Here is a 20529-nt window from a genome sequence, read left to right as displayed (position 1 = left end):
CGCTCTTCGAACCGAATGACGTGATCGAGGCGGGGAATATGGATGAAGCCTTGGACGAGCGTTTCATTTCCAGTGTAAACTCGTTATCCACGCCGTCCTCGCGGCGTTTGGTTAGAAGAGAGTAGATTATGAAACGTTCATATGCAGACAGAAGCGCCATAGACACGGATCTGCTGCAGATCTTCTGGTTCATCTCCAAACAGCGCAGTAATGACAGCCGCGGCAGCGCTAGCTGTGTTAGCGCGATGTTAGCTTAGCTAGACGAAGCTCTCTGTTCAGCGTGATCAAACTCAGTCTCAACATGCTTCATCTTCATGTGATCATTTATCGCCATAGTGCTCTCGTGTAACACAAGTTCTGTCGTGCAGAAATTACATTTGACACTTTTTCCTCTTTTATTTTCCTCGTGCTTCCCAAATTTTCGAGCTAGCGTGTTGCTATGAGCCTACCGAGAACTTCCTGTGACATCACTGCTGACCGGATTAGCACCACTGCACATGTGTGACAAAGACAAAGGCAGACCCGGCATTAGAAAGCGCGAACAGTAGTTTTAAGATCAAAACAAGGAAAAAAACAAACAAAAACGACTCTTTGACGACCAAATTATTCGTCAACTATTTTAATAGTCGAATATTCGTTGATTAGTCGAATAATCGTGGCAGCCCTGATACTGACACAATATAACGTTTTCATTGGTGGATACCCAGATATTGATCTAACATTCACATTCTCATTCAGCTTTTATTTTCCCAAGTTTCATGTCAGAACCGTCTCCATTCTGAAGTTCATTAAAAACAGGCTGGAGCATGCTCAGTCAGGACCACTTGGAGGCATTTATGCTCATGTCAACAGAAAAATACATTCTTATGATGTTCATTGACTGTGACAAAGTAACAAATAAGACTGAAGAAACTGGTTCACTTCTTATGTGGTGACTTTTGCTGTAGATTCTGAAGTTATTTTGGGGATTTTTTTTCAAATGTTCAAAGAAAAGTTCAATTTAGCCTTTCATTCACATTTTCATACAGGGAAATATAAAAGTTTTTTATCATAATTATCTGCTTGTTATTTGATCCCCCCCGAACAGGAATAAAATGTTTATTTTACATTCTAAATGCTTGCCTAATTCTTCATGCGGCGAAAAATGGGCCGGTCTTGACCATTAAACTCCCTGGCTGACAAGTTGTCCCACTCCACCCCTGGGGTTAGTTTAGTCGTGTGGACATGAGGCTGGATAAGGATGACACTGACCTGGAGTTACCAGACTCTTTTTTGTGTTTGTGTTTTCCTTGTTTTCTCCTCAGGGTGGTGGTGAGAATCACAGACTGACTTGTGGGAACATAGAGGACTCATAGAAGAGTTTATTCACGTGGGTGAAGCAGGAAAGGAACTCTGCAGTAGCAGCTGCTCAAACAAAACATGTTCACTCAGAGTTCAGTGATGAATGTGTGCAGTCACAACTGGAGACTTTTTGTAGGCCATAAAGCAGATTTTTTATAGTTTTATTTTGTTACTGCTCTAGTTTAAACATTACTTTGCTGAAGATCTATTTACCGGATTGGTTGGAAGACAGAAATGTTCAAAAGATGAAGAAAAAGTTCTTCTTCAGTGAGCACATGAAAACGAGCTGATTCATTTCTTCTGACTCATGCTAATACATCCAGCCTGATGTAACCAGTGGTTTCAAACCAGCCCCTTAAACACAGGACCTAAAATAAATCCCTAAAGAGGTGTGTGGGAAAATCTGATTAGTTTGGCCACCTGTTGGTGAGCAAACAGAGGTGTCTGAATAAAGAGCTCCACCTTTGGGTGCCGAGCAGATGAAGCGAACTATGACGGCGCCAGCTCTGATCGCTGCAGCCCTGCTGCTGCTGCTTCCTACTTCTCAGAGTCAAAGTAAGCCCAAGGACCCCTTCATTGTCAGTGAAGACTTTCTGTTTTCTGTCATGTCTGTCTCCCATCAGACTTTGATCCAGCTCCCATTCAGATTGTGGTAACAAACAGCTTTCTGGAAGAGGAGCCGCTGACCTTTAGCACCCATGTGGTCTACGGAGGTATCCTGTTGGGAGCCATGCGGAGACTCATGGACTCTGACAATAACTTCAAGTAAGACAATCATACATGCTCATCTGAGTTTTTAGCAAAACAGGGTCTGTTGGAATTTAAGCCTCCTGCCTTACTCATGTGGTGTTCGGTATGGCGTTTTCTTCTGAGCTAATCATTTAACTGTTATTAAAGAACTGTCCTAGGGAATATACAGACAATGCTTTCTGTCAACATTATAGACATTAATGTTGCCACAAACGATAGTTTTTTCTGATTGATCAACTTATCGGGTCAAGCACAAAGTGGATGTAATACACACTTTATTAGCTGAAGCTGATAGCCAGCAATAAATATAGTTAAATGTCAAATTAGAACAAAAAAAAGAAGCCAAAATTAACTAAGTTCCATAACAGCCTAAAAAAGCAAACAAACAAAAAAAGCCTAAGTTAGCCAAAACAGCGAGCATGCAGCTGGAATATTAGCTAAACTCCAAAATAGCCTAAAATACAAAAAAAGCCTAAATCAACCAAAATGACTTGCATGTAGCTGAAATATCAGCTAAACTCCAAAAAAACCTTAATAAATGCCAAAATAGTCCATAAAGCTAGCAGAATGCCAAATTAAGTTTCAACTTTACTACATTCTGACTCCATATAATATAAAGTAACGACTAATCGATTATTAAATTAGTCGTCGACTATCTTAATAGTCGATTAGTCGACTAATCGTGGCAGCCCTATTAGACATTATTCTGGTTCATTTAATATTCTCTAGAACAATTGTGCTACACAAATCAAGACACTGCACAAATTTGTGGTTTGTAACAGAATCAATCTGGTCTGCTGACCGGTGGCAGAACTCTGCGATTGCACCGCGAGGCCCTTCTAAACATCCACATGGCAGAGAGGCTTGATCAGACCACCAGCCCTACAATCTGTGGGAGTTTAGAAGAGTCCAGCACCTCCTCCTATCCCTGTGACAGGTGACCAGCACTCGGGACAGAGCCCGCTGTCGGAGGAGCTGTCGGGGGACGTGCTGCAGATCGGAAGCGCTCTTTTCTGGAAAATATTTTTGTTTTTACAGTGAATGGTTTTACAAAACGCTTATTTAGAGTTTATTTTTTATATTAATTATTGGTAATATCAGTTAAAGCAAGTCAATGTCAAGTTTCACCTGATATTTATAGTCTAAGGTTAAAATGGCTGATATGAAAACTCTGATGACCGAGCATTCGTGTGTATGTTTTTTAAGATTTGCGTGTGTAATTAGTTTCAAGCTATTGTCATTTTAATTTGTACATTTGTAAATTGTATTTTTTTGAATATCCGAATTTTTGCACTTATGCACAAAATTTATTATATGAGTTACAAATCAAGAATTATGCACAAACAAATCCAAAGTTATGGACAAATCCTAAATTACACATGCAAAAATCAAGAATAGACCCATAAATCAAGAATTGCACGCCCACAAAGCAGTGAGTCTATTTTCTCTCTATAGAATTGATCCATAAAATAATATTTACGTAAAACAGGATAATATAAAATACTTAATATTAATAAAGATGTTTTTGGGGGAGGAAGACAGAATGCTCAGCTCTAAAATGCTTAGACAGCTGCTGATCGGAATAGAGCTGTGATAGGAAAAGCCTGGAGCAAGATTCACCTGACTGGCACCGGTTCAACATTTCACACCAAACCTCAACTGCAGGTGGTGGATATGCACCCGTAAACAGTAGCTAAAGAAAAGGAAGGAGGACACCCTCCCAGCTCGTCCAGTGAACACACATTCAAAAACTCACTCAGTGTGCGTTCTTGAACTGATCACATGTCCATTGTAACTTTACAATGAAAAATCTAGTTTATATTACTAATTTTCTAATCTGTCCTCTAAAGGTTCACCTACATTGAGGATCCAAACTATGGTCCATACCTGGAGAGTGTTAATGGTCTGGCTGGAAAAGATGCAGACCAGACTCACTGGGAGCTGCTGGTCATGAAACCAGATGGCAGCATCACAAGACCTGATGTTGGCGAGTCCACAGTGCAGATCAACATTAGGACCGGAGCTGAGCGTCAAAATTAATACATTTCTGTCTGTTTTTAGGGATTGGATGTTACGTTCCCAGTGCCAATGAAAAAATTATTTTTAACTTTACAAAGTGGTCAAAATCAGAGACAACGCCATGACGGATAGCAAGACACTGAGCTTTCTACAACGATCACAATAAAACGTGATTTTACTTTAGTGGTCAGCAGATGTGTTTGGAACATTGGTTTTACTATCCTCCATCCAACAATTTTTACAAATAGTTCTTATTCCTATTTTTCTGAAGTAAAGTACCCCTAAAGGTGACTTATCAGTCATTTGGTCAGAATGAAGTCTCCTACGTCAGCATTACACAACTAACTTACATTAGCATCACGTGGAACAGTCTCTTAAAGTCATTCAGGAAGTCCTGCAGCAGCTAGAACATATTACTGAACCTCAGCATAAAGAGGGGCAATGTCCTGGTTTGCCCTTCACTTTTCTTTGAGCTATCTCGCAGATCAGTTATACACTGCATTTAATGTTTTTTATTCTGTTTTATGGCACATTAATGTTGCAATTCTCTGTTTCTGGTATCGCTGGATTTCTGTCTTTTTAAGAAACTGGAGTTCTGAGGGTTTCTAGAACAGGGTTTAGTTAGAACTAAGGCTAATTCTTCTCTGGTTGAAAGTTCACAAAAAGTAAAGGGGCAATTCCATGAAAAATCCACTCTTTGAGCTTTTAAGTGCATTCTACTGTTCATTCTTCACTATGAAGGACCCCAAAGCGGGATTTGGATCTGTTCACACATTTCTGAGTAATCCTCTACAAACCTGTGTTCTCAACAGCAGCCCTTCCCATTCCCACAAGAACAAGCAGGTTCTCACATGCTGACATCACAAGTTGAGCACCGCCCCTCCAGGAAGAGTCTGCTCCGCCCCCAGGCTAACACAGACACTTTCTCCAGGAAGCCAGCAGTGATCAGCTAGCTTTGTGAGCCCCCCACCCTCATCTCGTGCACAGTCATGCCGACACTGGCAATCTGTCATGAGGCAGTTTAGTGATGGACAAAAAAAACTCATTCGATTTAGCGTTCAAACTTTGTGAAGAAACGTCTGGTGAGAAATCTGCACGACATGTTGGGATGGATCCTGAATGTATCTGAGAATGGCGCAAGCAGACGGGGATTTTAGGAAGATGGCAGGAGAAAGGGAGCTGACCATTTCGTGGAAAAAGGAAGCAGATGTTTCAAAGTCAAGTGAAATCAAAAATGTATATAAACCAAACTAACTTGAAATCCAAATTAATACATTAGTTAAATCTATCTTTTTTTCTGTTTTAACGGCTAAAAAAAAAAAAAAAGATTATTCATCCAAAATCAAGATGAATTCAGACTAAACCTCCCATCATGTGAGCATTAAATTAACAAGTTCTTTATAACGTGTTTTAAATGATCATTAACCTTTGCAGAGATTCCTTACATACAGTAACTAAACAGTCGCTTGTATTTTGTTATCAAAAAGACCCACATTTTTAGAAGTCTGCTCCGCCCCCAGGCTAACACGTGTTTGCAGACCAGAAGTCTCTGCTTGGGTCTGGTCTCCCCGTGGAGCTTCTCCATGGCGAGCACAGAGGCAAAAAGCCACCAGGGAGCAGACTCTTCGAGTGCCTGCTTGCCCCGGAGATCCGGGTGTAGAGTGGATTGCCTTGCGGCAGAATCCCTACTCCTTATACAGTGGGAGGAGACAGTGCAATCTCCTTCTCCACACCCATAGCGGAGCAGGACGTGGGGCTACTCTGTCCCCTATCTGGGTGTGGAGGAGGACAAGCTACCTGCTTGCGAAAGAACTCCATGGCGAAGGAGTAGAGAAATGTTAGCGTTGTGTTTTTTTCAAAATGCTTTATTTATACTTTTATGTATTAATAAGTGGGGCATATTTGTTAAAAAAAGTGGGAAAATGTCATTTTTTCACCAGATAATGTTTACAATCTAAGTTCTAAATCGCTGATAAGAAAACTGATGACCCAGCATTATACCACCCTTGAAATGCATGACTTAAAGAGGAATCTTTTTTCTTCTCTGAGACCTGAAAAGAGTCTTATGCCAAAGTTGTACGTAAATGTGGTTTTGTGTGTGTAACAAGCAATTTATGCATTATTTTTAAGTTTCAAGCTGCTGTGATTTTAATTTGTCCATGTGTAAATTAGTTTTTGTATTTTTTGAATTTCATAATTTTTGTACTGAAGCACATAATATATTGCATGATTTTTAAATTAATCAACAATTATGAACACACAAATCATAACTTACGCACAAATCCAGAATTACACAGACACAAATAAAACATCATGCATACACAAATTCAAAGTTTTGCGCAAATCCAGAATTATGCACGCACAAATAAAAAATTATGCATGAACAAATCCAGAATTATGCACGCACAAATAAAAAATTATGCATGAACAAATCCAGAATTATGCACGCACGAATCAGGAATTACGCTAGCACAAATAAAAAATGAGGCACGCCCAGATCCAAAGTTACGCACAAATCCAGAATTATGCACGCACAAATCAGGAATTAACTGCTGTCAAGTGAGCCGCTGTTTGTTTTTCTGCGGTCAATTCAGCCCTCAATGGATTTTTTCTGCGAGTTTCATACAAGACTTACGGTAGCATGTCCGTGCTCGCTGGAAAATCCTGGAGACTCTTCAGAAAACATGATATTTCTACTCCTCATGAATGCAATCACATTACTTTTTATACATATGATATTTATTAGAAAAAAACTGTGCATTACGTTTTTTTAAATCAATCTCAAAATCTCTTGTATTAGTGACATTAAATTGGTTAATTTTGGCTGTCGATTAATCCCAATCATCAATGTATTACATTATAAATCCGTCACAGACCTACTTAGTCCTCAATAGAAAATTTCTCCTGGAAATATAAAACATTTTTACTGTATAGTTTTTAAGAAAAAGAAATACCATAAAGGTGTAATCTTTACATCATTGTGCTGACTTTGGGTGGGACTAAATCCTGAGTTTCAATTTAGTACTTCACCATTCCTTTACAGACCTCCTTAGTACTCCAATGAGTACTACTCCTGAACATGTGAAGCATTTTCACTGTATAGTTTTTGAGAAAAGTACTTATGAAATACCATGAAAAGTGTATTTTTTTATTCAATTGGCTGACTTTGGGTAGGACTAATTCCTTTGTTTCAATTTAATACTTCACCATTCCTTCACAGACCTCCTTAGTACTTCATGGAGTACTAGTACTGAGAGTATGAAGCATTTTTACTGTATACTTTTTGAGAAAAGTGCATATGAAATACTATGAAAAGTGTAACTTTTTAATCATTTGGCTGACTCTGGGTGGGACTAATTCCTGTGTTTCAATTTAGTACTTCACCATTTCTATACAGACCTCCATAGTACTTCGTGGAGTACTACTACTGAGAGTATGAAGCATTTTTACTGTATGCCTTTTGAGAAAAGTACATATGAAGTACTATAAAAAGTGTATTTTTTTTATTCAATTGGCTGACTTTGGGTGGGACTAATTCCTGTGTTTCAATTTAGTACTTCATCAATCCTAGCTTTGGCTTAATCAGTAGTGATTTTATGGAGAACTGCCACAAACCCGGAAGTGAGGACGGAAGTTCTGACTGCATGAGCGTAACACTGACTTTCATGAACCTAGCAATCATTGGTTGAAATCACTGACTGTAAAAAATACAGTCAATGGTTGAAATATATTTCTCTTCAGCTTTACGGCATTTATTTTGAAGTATTTTTTTTTATTTCCGTCTGGAGACTTTTATTTTGAAGAGCAATGAGAGCCCGCTTCCGTTTCCATAGTAACGTTAGCTGCGCTAACAGCTAGCCGCTTGCTGTCTCGGGTGTTTCTCTGTCTGGGAGGGGGAACTCCGTCGGTTCTCGGTGCGTCACGCTCCCTGGTAAACGGTGCCGTGTGTGCACGTGCACGCGTGGAATCAGGGGTCACCTGGAAAACGCAGGGAGCGCGCGGCAGCGAGCTCTAACATGAAGAGGTGAGTAGAAGGAGCGCGCGCCTTTGTTCCTGACACACCACTCGGTTCTGACGGCTCTGCTTGTGTCCGGCAGCCAGCAGAAAAGCCCGGAACCGGAAAGAGCCCTCATCGTCAGTGAGGAAGGTAAGACTACCGCCGGACTCAGTCGGAACCGGGACGATTCGGGCTTGACTGCATCATGATGTTATTGTCCTGCAGGTTCCGTTGCCACCGCCGAGGATCCGGCTGCCATCACCAACATCCAGTCCGCCGCCACCTTTCCTGACCAGCCCGTCAAATACCTGTTCAAGACCGAAGGGGCGGGGGGACAGGTAGGCCGGAAGCACACTACTGGGACAAGCTGGTTTCATAGGAAGAAGGGGGGTGCGCACTTGCAGATGCTTAATGAACCTATGTGGCCCACAGGTGACCTACAGGGTGATCCAGGTCGCAGATGGGCAGCTTGAGGGGCAAACAGAGGCTGCTGCGGCGGTCAGCTTGGTGGCGGGGTTTCCTGCGACCTCACAGACAGTTCCACAGGTGAGAACAGCTCGGAAAAAAAGGTGTTTGTCTGCGCATACATCAAAAATATGAGGCCTCCAGCCACTAGACCAGGGGTGTCAAACTCAATCACACAAGGGGCCAAAATCCAAGACACACCTTAGGTCATGGGCTGAAAAGGATAAATATTTAATGAACACTCTAAAACTACATTGTTAAGACTTTGAAAGGGTAACTTTTTATCATAATTATGGACTAGATACAAAGCATTACCTGTGATAATTCTAGTGTGAATGCTGTAAGGTAAATGTGGCTGCTGAAGATGCTAGTGCTGATAGCCGAAGATGCTGAAAACGCTGAAGCTGATTGCTGAAAACGTTGAAGATGATAGCCAGCTAAAATATTAGCTAAATACCACATTTGCCTTAAAAACAAACAAAAAAAACTTTGGTTACCCAAAAAAGCTAGCATGTAGCTGAGAAATAAGCTAAAAATTAAAATAGCCTAACAAACTGAAAAAAAGCTAAATTAGCCAAAACAGCTAATGTGAAGCTAAAATATTAGTTAAACTATCCTAAAAAATCTTGGTGAATGCCAAAATAGTCCAAAAAGCTAGCATAATGCCAATCTTTAAAACTTTAAAACGAACAACAACAAAAAAACACAGCTAGCATGTAGCTGAAATATTAGCTAAATTCTAAAACAGCCTAAAAAACAGAAAAAAAGCCTAAATGAGCAAAAACGGCTAGCATGTAAATATTAGCTGGACTCCAAAACTGCCTAAAAAATTTGCCAAAAAAAAAAAAAAGCTAACAGAATGTCAATTTTTAAGACAGTATCTTTTTAGCATCATTATGAATAGTAAAAAGGCAGAAATATTATTCCAGAGTAAATCCACTTCAGCCTTAACTAACTTTCAGTATTTTACTCTCCATACATATATATTATTATACAAGTTAGAAATAAACGCAAGATAACATCGGGCAATTAATAACAACTAAATAAAATGATCTGGAGGGCCTTCACTTTGACACATGCACTAGACCCTTCTTAGAAACTGTAGCAACACTAAATTCTGTCCAATATCCAGTCAAAAGTATTTATCTCACAGTCAAACGCCTCTGTCAGCAGAAATATTTAGGTGTTGGAGCCATACAGACTGCAAACACTTTTGTTGTGATGGATGAAGACCCTGAAGTGTCCATCTGTGAGAGACAGACATTCACCAGTCACACTCCGAAAAGACACCAGCCCACCCCTCAGTCCTCCCCATTGATTGTACATGAGAACTGGATTCAGTGAGTGTGACATCACCAGTAAAAAAACGTCTACCTTCCAACCAAATGAAGTAACTTAAGTCGTGTTTTTTTTCCTGCTACATGGACGCCGACATGTTGAAGCCAGACGTCATCAGTGATTTGTATGAGTCAGTTTGTATAATAATTTCTAAGTGGCAAAAACCAACATTGTTAGATGGTTTGGGTGTGTGTGACCGGTGGAGCAGCAGGATGTTTTGCCAGCCCGGTGACCGCGCGCGGCAGATGCTCTGCAGCCGCGTGCCCAATGCCCTTACTCTGACTGTTTGATATAGAGGAAAAACAATCCTACATTCCCAATCCCTGTCGCATCCCTTTCTAACTCTGACACAGTCTGCACCAAAAGGTATGTAGAATTGCTCTGGGAGAAAATCTGCAAGACCACAAAAGGTGAACTGCAATATAGCAAACCATAAAGGGGATGAATACTAACCTTTTGTGACCCGCTATGTGCTTGAGTTTCTTTAACTCTAGAACACTTTCGCTATAAAAAGTTACATCACTTTAGCTGAGTAATTTTTTACTTGATATAATGTACCCAATAAAAAGTATTTGTTATAAAAAATATGAAAACACACGATAAATTAGAGTAGATTTATTTTAACTATGGTTTATGTAAGAAAATGGAAAATAAAGACTTTGGAGGACCCTAAAAACTCACTTGAAAATGACTGAAAAATTAGGAATTTGAGAAGAAAAAAAATATCATTAAAAAATAAATAAATAGTGATACTGGAGACTTGGTCTTTGGTCCCCCCATTCCTGGGACATGTGAGACTTTACCCAGGGACCCATGACTCTCAGAAAAAAAACAAAAAAAGTTGCATTTTTAAGTAATGATTACTTAATTATCATTTATTTATTTTGGATTAGTTAAATGTATAAATTGATGTCTGAGGTTCACATAGATGATAAACTATGTATGTTTTTACATCCTGTTGACTTGAAGACGTCTTGGTTGATCAACTCTACCTCCAGGATGAACAGATTTTAGATGGAAAGAAAAACTTTGGTAAAAAGTTTGATCTTTTATGAGTTCAAAGCACAAATTATCTTAAGCTGAACGACATTGGTTACTATCTGCCCGAAGCTGCACTGAGATGATCCTGTTTGGCACAGAGCATCTTTTAATTTGAAAATAAGTCTAAAAAAAATCAAATTTTGAGAGATTCTAGGTTCTTCTTACATTTTTGCTTTTGTTTGTGCCAAAAATTAACATATTCATATTTATTATGAAAAAAGAAGGTCATGAATGTAAATCCAGATTTCTTAAAGGCTAAAGTAAAACTATGCAGCTCCTTCTAGGTTTTGATCAGTAGAAAATGAGCCCAAATGACTCTTTTACTGTTAAAGGTTGCCGACCCCTGAACCTGGGGAAGGGTGTTTTTGATTTGATCTTGTAGCCTTTATTCTGATGGAGGACACACACACACACACATATATATATATATATATAATTCATCTTAAAATTACATTTCTGGGTACTTTTTTAACTTATATATTTTTGAATTGGCTAAAAACAGCATAATCATGATCATGAAGGCTTTTACAATTGTAAAAATAAACAATTGGAATGGGACTTTACTGATATGAGAGAAGCGGGCGTCCTGACCCGTGTTGTGCTGCTTTTCTCAGGCCGTCTTCTCTCAGTCAGACGGGTTAGAGGCAGATGGCAGCGCAGAGGCCCAGTACACCTACTACCCTGCCACCATCGCAGATGCAAACACAGGCACCATGGTGACCACGGTTCAGGCCTCCGACACCCTGCTGGGACAGACCACGCCCACTGGTACACACTGAGCATGTACACTCTTTAAGTCATTTTGACCCCTTCATGCTGATCACTGAGCTGCTGCCTTTCAGGACAGGTGTATGTGATGATGTCACCACAGGAGGTTCTGACCTCCAACCAGAGGACGATTGCTCCACGCACTCAGCCGTACATCACGTAAATACCTTTAAAAGTTCACACCCTTGGGGCCTTCCCCTGTAGGAGGTGGATCAACGTCTGACCTTTTTTTTTTGTCTGCAGGAAACAGGAAGCTCCTCGCGGCTCCAGGGATGAGAAGCGGCGAGCCCAGCACAACGAAGGTAGGTACAGGTGTTGTGCAAGAGGCTGAGCGGCACTCAAATCCAGGTTTGACTTGGTGTTGGTCCGACAGTGGAGCGCCGGCGCAGGGACAAAATAAACAACTGGATCGTGCAGTTGTCCAAGACCATCCCAGACTGCAACATTGACTACACCAAGACGGGCCAGGTGAGCCGGAGCTGAGGTCACCGCCAGACCTCAGCAATGCTGCGCCTCTAACCTTCACCACTGCGTGTGCTTTTGCAGAGCAAAGGGGGCATCTTATCCAAAGCCTGTGAGTACATCAAGGAGCTCAGACAGAGCAACATGAAGCTGGCGGAGGAGGTCGGTGTCCTGGACCGGCTTCGGGTCGACAACCAGCTGCTACGACAGGAGGTCAGTGAGGGCATCCCCACCCTTACCTCTGATGCTTTACCCAACAGTCGTCCAAACCTGGGCCATGAAGTTTGTTGCCCTACTTTTATCTCCATGTATGCCTGCGCTATTCACTGATAATTAGCTGAGTCAGCTGATACCAAGTTCTGAATGATTGAGCACACCTGATACAGGTACCAAGTAGTGCTGCCACAAACGATTATTTCAAAAGTCGACTAATCCCTGATTATTTTTTCTGATTAGTCATCTAATCAGGTTATGCTCAAACGCGATATAAAGCACACATCTTAACCATCATTAGCTTGAAACTAACTAAAAAATAGATTTATAGCATTACCTGGAATAATACTTGTGCGAATGCTGTAAGATGCTGAAATTGATAGCTAAAAACGCTGAAGTTGATGGCTGAAAATACTGAAGCTGATTGGGGAAAATGATGAAGCTGATAGCCAGCTAAAATATTGCCTAAATGCCAAATTAGTCTAAAACACTTAAATAGCCTAAGTTAGCCAAAACAGCTAGCATGCAGCCGAAATTTTAGCTAAACTCCAAATTAGCCTAAAAAACTTTGAAAATACCAAAATAGTCCAAATAGTCCAAAAAACTAGCAGAATGCCATAACTTTCAGCTTTACTACACTCTGACTCCATATAATATAAATTAAAAACTAATCGACTATTAAATTAGTCGTCAACTGTTTCAATAGTCGATTAGTCGTCAATTAGTCGACTAATCGTGACAGCTCTAGTGCCTAGCAGTGCAAAATAACCAGATAGTTTACTTAACCAACCATTGTTGGGCAGCTTTGAACCACATGGAGCAGTCCCAGTGGTACTGTGTGACCAACTCTAGGAACTGTCCACCCCATGACCCAGTTTAGACTGTGTGTGGTCTAAGCTTGTCACCACACAAGGCAGACTGGACCAAAACAATCCTGCTTTGGTGTAACCCAATCCTAGTTCAGCCTAGCGGTTTTGTTCTCCGTTTGTAACCCTCCATTTGTGTTGCACAGGTAGAGGATTGGAAGTCCAAGAACCAGATCCTGAGGAACCTTTTGCGGCAGCATGGCATCACAGGATCGTCGAGCGGCGACTCTCAGTGAGGCGGCAGAGACTGAGCCAGGCTGGCAGAAACTTTGCAAAAGCTCACCCGAAGCCCTGAAGATTGTTTTCAGCTTCTTCCTACAGCACTCGCACGCCATGACGGGACATCAACCACAGACAGGAGCCTCCACTCCCATGCACTTGCCTATCAGGCTGTTTCATGCCTGTTCTGGGTAGAGCGATCCACATCGTTGACATCTGAGGAGAACAGACTGATAATAATGAGGAGTGGACCTCCTGCTCGGCGACTCTTAACTGGCTAATGGCTCCTCCCATGATGCTTCAGGTCCTCTACTCCCATCTCCTTCACATCAGATGCTTTGCTTTTACTTTATGGTGTCTCCATCAGTCATGCTTCTCTTTCTTTGTATTTTTCTACCTTTCGTGAAGCCCGAGTAAGGACTGTGACCAGCATTGTAGCACAGTGTATGTCTTTATATTAAAATACCCAAAGCTCAGCCCTGACTGCGCATGCGCAGGACTATCTGCTCCTTGAAGTCTTCAAATATTACAGGTGTTAAACTCCATAGTGACAACATGTTGTCATTTTTCCCATTCAAATGCTTCACCTCAACTTAAAGACAATTTTCAAGCTTCCCACTTGTTGGCAATGTGGCATTTTCGAGACATCAAAGCTCCGCCCTCCCAATAAGCAGGACTTGCATGCTTGCCAGTTTTTGGAACTTCACCAGAGTAAATATGGGAGCATCTATAAAGGAGCTTTTTAGTACAAAATAAGGATAGGTGTGTGTGTATTGAAAGAATAAAATCTGTTTTTTAACATTAAGAAGGTGCAAAATATTTACTTGTTTTTTTAGGGTGTATTGGGAAACCTAATCTTGGTTAAAGTCCCCCTCTGATGAAATTGAAAATTTTAACGTATGTGTGGCATTTTTCTTATGAAAGAGAGCAAATCTAATAAGAAATCATTTTGTTTTTGTTCCAGAGTTATTCTCCTTTTAAATCTCTGTCAATCAAACTGTCACAGACAGACTGTTTGAATTATTGATCCTTCTATACATCAGTGGCTCTGCTGCACATGCACTAAACCCTCATCTCAGCTCAACTCCAAAAGCCACGCCCCCTCAGAGGAGATTTTGGATACAGAGGCCTTAGATCAACATGAAAAATGGCATTTTAAGACATTTAGTTTGTGGGATTTTGGTTTAGAAGTTCATTATAATACTACTGGGAATGTTTTTTTTTTATAAAAAAAAATAGTCACAGGGGACTTTAAGAGAGGGGTTGCAGAATGGTGAAAGGAATGGATAAAACAGGATAACATAAGCATAAGCACATTTTAGGCCATCTATCTTTGACCTGGGGATGGGAGGGTAGTTGTGGGACCAGTTGAATTACCGGTTCTTTTGTGTGTTATGTGACCAGGAAACACTCTGTTCGGTAGATAAACCGTTGTGTATTAAGACATGGTGTGGCCACTGCCCTGATCCTGTCTCCACCCAGAGCTCTGTGCAACATCGATCCCATCCTTTATTAAAGAGAAAGTTTTGACCTGTTTTTCCAACTCAGGGAGGGGGTCCAGGAGAACGCCTTAATAGTTTACATGTGCATGGTTCATAATAAATTGGCTTTAATATATTTATTTCCTACATATTTTGTAGCCCAAAAGTCAATGGCTAGTAGTGTAAACCTGAAAATGATTTTTCCGATATGCAGCCACTGCTATCTGTAATGACAAGGTAGGAATCCCCAATCTTCCTCAGACAAGCCATCCTCTTACTGTTAGGTTTTCTCTGAATCTAAGCTGACAGCCCTGCTGGAACGTTAGACTGAAGGAGGTGGATCTAAGATGGCGGATTGAACAGACGTGCCTTGTGGGCTCCGGTGATATTAGTTTTTATATGTCCTTAATTGTAATTTTTTGTGTGTTCTACAACTAAGAGCTCTGCAGTTCTTGTTATTTTTGTACAATTTGTGTTTTTTGAAAGTGTCTAAACTTCCATGAATAACTTTTACCCCTTCTTTGTTTGGAGAAGCAACTTTAAGCTAGCAAAAAATGGATGAGCACGATTATACAATGGCCGAAACTCATGAGATTTGTGAGGAAAATCCTTGTGAAAATGCTGACGTGAACAAAAAGTCTAAAGATAAGTCTGTGAACCTGACACACGCCAGTAAAAGCTCCTCATCCTAAAAAGCAGAAAGAAGGGCCCGGACAGTACCCGCAGGATGAAACCATTTTTGATACAATCCTGCAGGCCGTGACCGCTCTGACGGAAAAGGTGGACCATCAAACAGCGCTGTTAAAGAAGTTTGATGAGAAAATTGAAGCCAACTCCGAAGCTATAGGGAGGAATAAATGAGCTCTTGAACTGCTGGAAAAGAAAGTGTCTGAACTTGACGAAAAAAACAAGCAGCTGAGGGAGGCGGTGGCCGAACACGGCCGGTACAAACGTAGGTGGGACCTGAGGCTGAACGGTGACGGAGAAGACATCAGAGAGACGGTCATCTGCATCCTTACCCGGGTGGTTCCCATCGCCGCGGACCGCCTGCGGGAGGCAGTCGACACGGTCCATCGTTGGGGGAGAAAGGGAATAATAACACTCCCCGGTCAATTATCCTCCAGTCTGTATCCAGAGTGGTCCGAGATGACATGCGGAAACGATCAAAAGATGCGAGAGTCTGCGGGGAAATGCACATCCACTTCAAAGAGGATTTCTCCAAGGAAGACCGGGAGGCGAGAGCCAAACTGTGGCCGCTGGTGCAAGAAGCGCGAAAGAGGGGCCAGAGGGCGTACCTGAAGGAGGGATACGCATCGATCGATAATCGAAGAGTGGATCCAAAATAAGGGAAGATGTTTATTTATTTATTTTTTTAAACAATGCTATTTTAATATGAGTGCACCTTTAACAGACTGGTAAGGACAACTCTATTCATTTCAGCCCATCTTTGAGTTTGTTGCGTTTTCATAACTATTCAGGTATGCTTTCTTTAATTTCTTTAAACGCAAAGGGACTAAAACATAATGTCAAGAGAAAAGCCATTTTTTTGTTTTGTAAGGGGCAAAATGCAAGTTGTGTTTTTTTGCAATAGACTCATTCGAATGAAGAAGACGTTAAATTTTGGAAATCACAGTGGGGTGATTCCATTATTTCAGTCATGGAACCTCTCACTCAGCTGGCGTAATGATACTTCTGAACAAATTTCCGGGGAAAGTGGTTGATCAGTTGGAGGACATTCATTGACACTGGTTGATTGTGATAACTGATTTAAATGGTGACATTTTTATTTTGGTTTGTGTCTATAACGTTCTTATTTGACTGACAATGTTATTCTTGGTGGTGATTATAATTTGGTGCCAGATACTTGGTTAGATAGAAACCCTCCTAGGGGTCAATGTCATAAATTTGAAAAGCTTATTGTTGAACTAATGAACAGTGCAAACTTGATTGATTGTTGGAGGGTAAATAATGCTGGAGTTAGACAGTTTACATGGTTCAATTCTTCAGGAAATGGGCAATGTTCAAGACTTAATTACTGGCTGATTCTTCGCTGTTAAATTATGTTAATAAGTGTTCCGTATCTGCTTCGCCCCTAACTGACCATTGTGTCATCACACTCTCTCTTCAGTTTCTTAATTCAAGTCCTAGTTTAATCCGGATTAGGAAGTTTAATAACACTCTTTTGGATGATTCTGTCTTTAGCAGAAAGATTAGACAATTCATTCGGGAAATTGACGTACTGAAAATGTCACCTGTGAGTAAATGGGAATGGTTAAAATTTAAAGTTAAAGAATTAGCTATTAGGATAAGTAAACGCTCGTTAAGCAAAAAAAGATAATAACAACATATTATAACGAGAATTAATAACCTCAGTGTTAAGATGGACCCGTCAACTAATGAAGTAATTGAATTAAACAAACTTCAAAACGATTTGGATATTTTATACACAGAAAAAGCAAATGGTGCCTTTGTACGGTCTAGAGCTCGTTGGATCGAAGAGCGTGAAAAAAAATCCTCATATTTCTTCAATCTTGAAAAACAAAGACAACTTAAAAAACAAATTAATAAATTATCAGTTAATGATGTCATATATGAAAACCAAGACCAAATAAAAAAAGAGATTCAGGACTTTTATTCCAATTTATACAAATCTAATCCATCCATCTTCCTGACCGCTTTTTCCCTTTTGGGGTCGCGGGGTGCCGGAGCCTAACCCGGCTACTGATGGGCGAAGGCGGGGTTCACCCTGGACAGGTCTCCAGTCTGTCACAGGGCCTCAATCACACACACATTCACTCTCACATTCACACCTAGGGGCAATTTAGAGTCACCAATGAACCTATGAAGCATGTTTTTGGACGGTGGGAGGAAGCCGGAGTCCCCGGTGAAAACCCACGCATGCACGGGGAGAACATGCAAACTCCACACAGAAAGGTCCCAGCCGGGAGTCGAACCGGGGCCTTCTCGCTGTGAGGCAAGAGCACTAACCACTGCACCACCGTGCAGCCCACAAATCTAATCATTCTGAAATTAATTCCTACAATTTTTTTTGTTTATAGTATCAATGGCTTAGGAAAAACTATTGATCCTGAATTTAAACAATTCATGGAAAATGATATCAGAATTGAAGAGATGGATGCTGCTATACTCAAGATGGCCTGTGGCAAATCTCCTGGCCTGGATGGGCTGACAGCAGAATTTTACCAATTCTTCTGGAATGATATCAGACAATTATTATATGACACTTTTATAGAATGCATTTCAACTGGTAGTCTTTCCAACACAATGAGGCATGGGTTAATCACTTTAATCCCTAAACCGAATAAGGATATTTTATCTTTAGATAACCGGAGACCAATCACTTTATTATGCAATTGTCATGGTGCCTCTGTCAGTCTCCTCCCCCTCCCCTCTCCGCTTGGCTGCGGATCCTTCACAGCTGCGTCCACTCACCTCATCACCATGCCGGCCTTCATAAGGAGCTCCCGGATCATCATTCCTCGCCAGTCCGTTGCCCCTGATGGTGCATAGTTGGTCGCCACGTATCTATTATTTGTCTCGCCTCGTCAGGACCTTGTCTCACGCTCTCTCTACTCTCTCTCAGGAATTCCTCACCACGAGTGGTCGTCAGTCTCAGCCTCTGCCTGGATCCCCAGTTTGGTCTTCGCCTGCGGTCACACCACGAGCCTCTGCCTCGGACCTCCGCCCACGCTCTACCCCCCATCTCTCCATTAAATCTTTTTACCTGCCACGCTCGCCTCTAGCTGTGTTTCTTCCGGGTTCCAGCGTCTGGGTCGCTTAACGTTCTGTAGCCATTACAGAACGGACTGGCCAAAACTCCGACCCAGCTGACCCGGAAGGACTCAGACTAGCCGTTTCCCATCAAGGCATTATGCTCGGACGTCAAGCGGACGCCCTTTCCCAAATGGCTGCGGTCCAACAGGATCTTTTCCTTTGTCTGGATGGTATGACTAAGACTTTACATGAACTCACAAATCGTTTTTCCCAGGCTTCGTCCACCACAGCTCATGTTTCCACCCATCCACCACCTTCCACTTCCGGATCACCGTCCGCCCCCGAAAATGTCCGACTCCTACCGGAACCCTTCTTCGGGGATGTGGAAGCGTGCGGAGGATTTCTGCTACAATGCCAACTGATATGTCAGCAAGCTCCCAGACACTATCACACCGACCAAAGTAAGATCATTCTTATTATTAATTCTCTCCATAACAAAGCTCTTCAGTGGGCCCAAGCTTTTCTTACCGCTAACCCTATTAATAATCTGTCCTACGAGCGGTTCCTCAGTGAATTTCGCCTAACATTCGACCAACCTCGTAAACAGGAGGAGGCGACTAGGCGACTACTCGCACTTAAACAACGGAACCGACCCGTAAGCGATCATGTCATCGATTTCCGCATTCTAGCGGTTGAAGCTGGCTGGCCCGATCTGGCCCTCAAGGGTGTTTTTTACCAGTCATTGAATGAACAAATTAAAGACCACCTCTGCTCACAACCCGAAGCACGTTCCTTCGAAGAACTAATCTCCGCAGCCCTGAGATCAGACGTGAGGTTGCGCGAGCGCCAAAAGGAGCGACATCACCTTCCTCCTCGTGTCCTCAAGTTCGCCCACGCCCTGCCCTTAGAACAGAGCACGATCACCGAGCCCCCCGTCTCCTCCGAACCTGCGGATGAACCCATGCAAATCGGTCACTCCAGGCTGTCGGAAGAGGAACGCCGCAGGAGGCTCGAAGCTGGAGCCTGCTTCTATTGTGGGATAACAGGCCATTTAGTCTCCGTTTGTCCCAACCGTTTAAACTCCAAAACCCCTCGCTAGACGACAGGCCGCGAGGGGTGCACAAAGCCACAGACTCTGATAAAGAATTCTTCTTAATCCCTGTCAAGTTATGTCTGGATCTCAAAATTCACGATTTAAAGGCCCTCATCGATTCTGGAGCAGAACAAAGCCTCATTGATATCCATGTCGTTAATCATTTGTCTATCCCCACAGAGCCTCTGGATAACCCCGTAGTAGCATCCGGCCTCGGGGGGCCAAAACCTATCTAGGATTACTCATCGCACCAAGCCCTTCCTCCTGGTCACGTCAGGTAATCATCGTGAATCCATCCAATTCTTCGTCACTCAGTCCACCCACACCCCTATAGTGTTAGGGTTCTCCTGGCTCAAACTCCACAATCCCCAGCTCGATTGGTCTCAAAGAATCATCACCCACTGGAGCCCCTACTGCCTCGCCACCTGTCTGTTGTCCGCCGTACCTTGCGTACCTACACCAGACCCTGAAAATTCTGTCTCCATCGATCTAACTAACATCCCTCAGTGCTACCACGACTTAAAGGCAGTATTTAGTAAAGCCAGAGCTAGCGTTCTCCCTAATCACAGACCCTACGATTGCGAAATCAACCTACTGCCAGGTGCACCACTACCTAAAGGCAGGTTATTCAATCTATCGGGTCCTGAAAAAAATGCTATGGAGCAATACATCCAGGAAGCGCTAGCTCTAGGCCACATCCGACCCTCTTCCTCCCCTGTGGGAGCAGGGTTCTTTTTTGTA

General features: G+C 42.0%; 2 protein-coding genes across 2 annotated transcripts; both read left to right on the top strand.

The window, feature by feature from the left end:
• Window positions 1-1737: 1737 nt before the first annotated feature.
• tcnba (transcobalamin beta a) lies at window positions 1738-5436 on the top strand. Its single transcript, XM_036215072.1, has 4 exons — window positions 1738-1896; window positions 1965-2106; window positions 3942-4078; window positions 4153-5436. The coding sequence occupies exons 1-4, from the start codon at window positions 1821-1823 to the stop codon at window positions 4233-4235; spliced, it is 438 nt and encodes a 145-aa protein (XP_036070965.1). The 5' UTR covers window positions 1738-1820; the 3' UTR covers window positions 4236-5436.
• A 2277-nt stretch (window positions 5437-7713) lies between these two features.
• On the top strand, window positions 7714-13955 carry usf1 (upstream transcription factor 1). The gene is made up of 10 exons (XM_036214972.1): window positions 7714-8134; window positions 8208-8257; window positions 8333-8445; window positions 8540-8653; window positions 11566-11719; window positions 11794-11878; window positions 11963-12021; window positions 12093-12187; window positions 12266-12394; window positions 13407-13955. Exons 1-10 carry the CDS (start codon window positions 8127-8129, stop codon window positions 13494-13496), a joined length of 897 nt encoding a protein of 298 aa, XP_036070865.1. The 5' UTR covers window positions 7714-8126; the 3' UTR covers window positions 13497-13955.
• Window positions 13956-20529: the final 6574 nt, after the last annotated feature.

The sequence above is a fragment of the Oryzias melastigma genome, linkage group LG13 (genome assembly GCF_002922805.2).
Source record: "Oryzias melastigma strain HK-1 linkage group LG13, ASM292280v2, whole genome shotgun sequence".
Classification (NCBI taxonomy): Eukaryota; Metazoa; Chordata; class Actinopteri; order Beloniformes; family Adrianichthyidae; genus Oryzias; species Oryzias melastigma.
Note: the sequence above shows the minus strand (reverse complement) of the source record. Positions and strands in the feature narration are given on the sequence as shown.

Excerpts from the sequence above, each read along its gene's own strand:
- tcnba (XM_036215072.1), top strand. The coding sequence starts at position 1,821 with ATGAAGCGAACTATGACGGCGCCAGCTCTGATCGCTGCAGCCCTGCTG. Across the intron at positions 1,897-1,964 it reads TCCTACTTCTCAGAGTCAAA|ACTTTGATCCAGCTCCCATT; the intron begins GTAAGCCCAAGG and ends GTCTCCCATCAG. Across the intron at positions 2,107-3,941 it reads GACTCTGACAATAACTTCAA|GTTCACCTACATTGAGGATC; the intron begins GTAAGACAATCA and ends TGTCCTCTAAAG.
- usf1 (XM_036214972.1), top strand. Across the intron at positions 12,022-12,092 it reads GCGAGCCCAGCACAACGAAG|TGGAGCGCCGGCGCAGGGAC; the intron begins GTAGGTACAGGT and ends TTGGTCCGACAG. Across the intron at positions 12,395-13,406 it reads ACCAGCTGCTACGACAGGAG|GTAGAGGATTGGAAGTCCAA; the intron begins GTCAGTGAGGGC and ends TGTGTTGCACAG.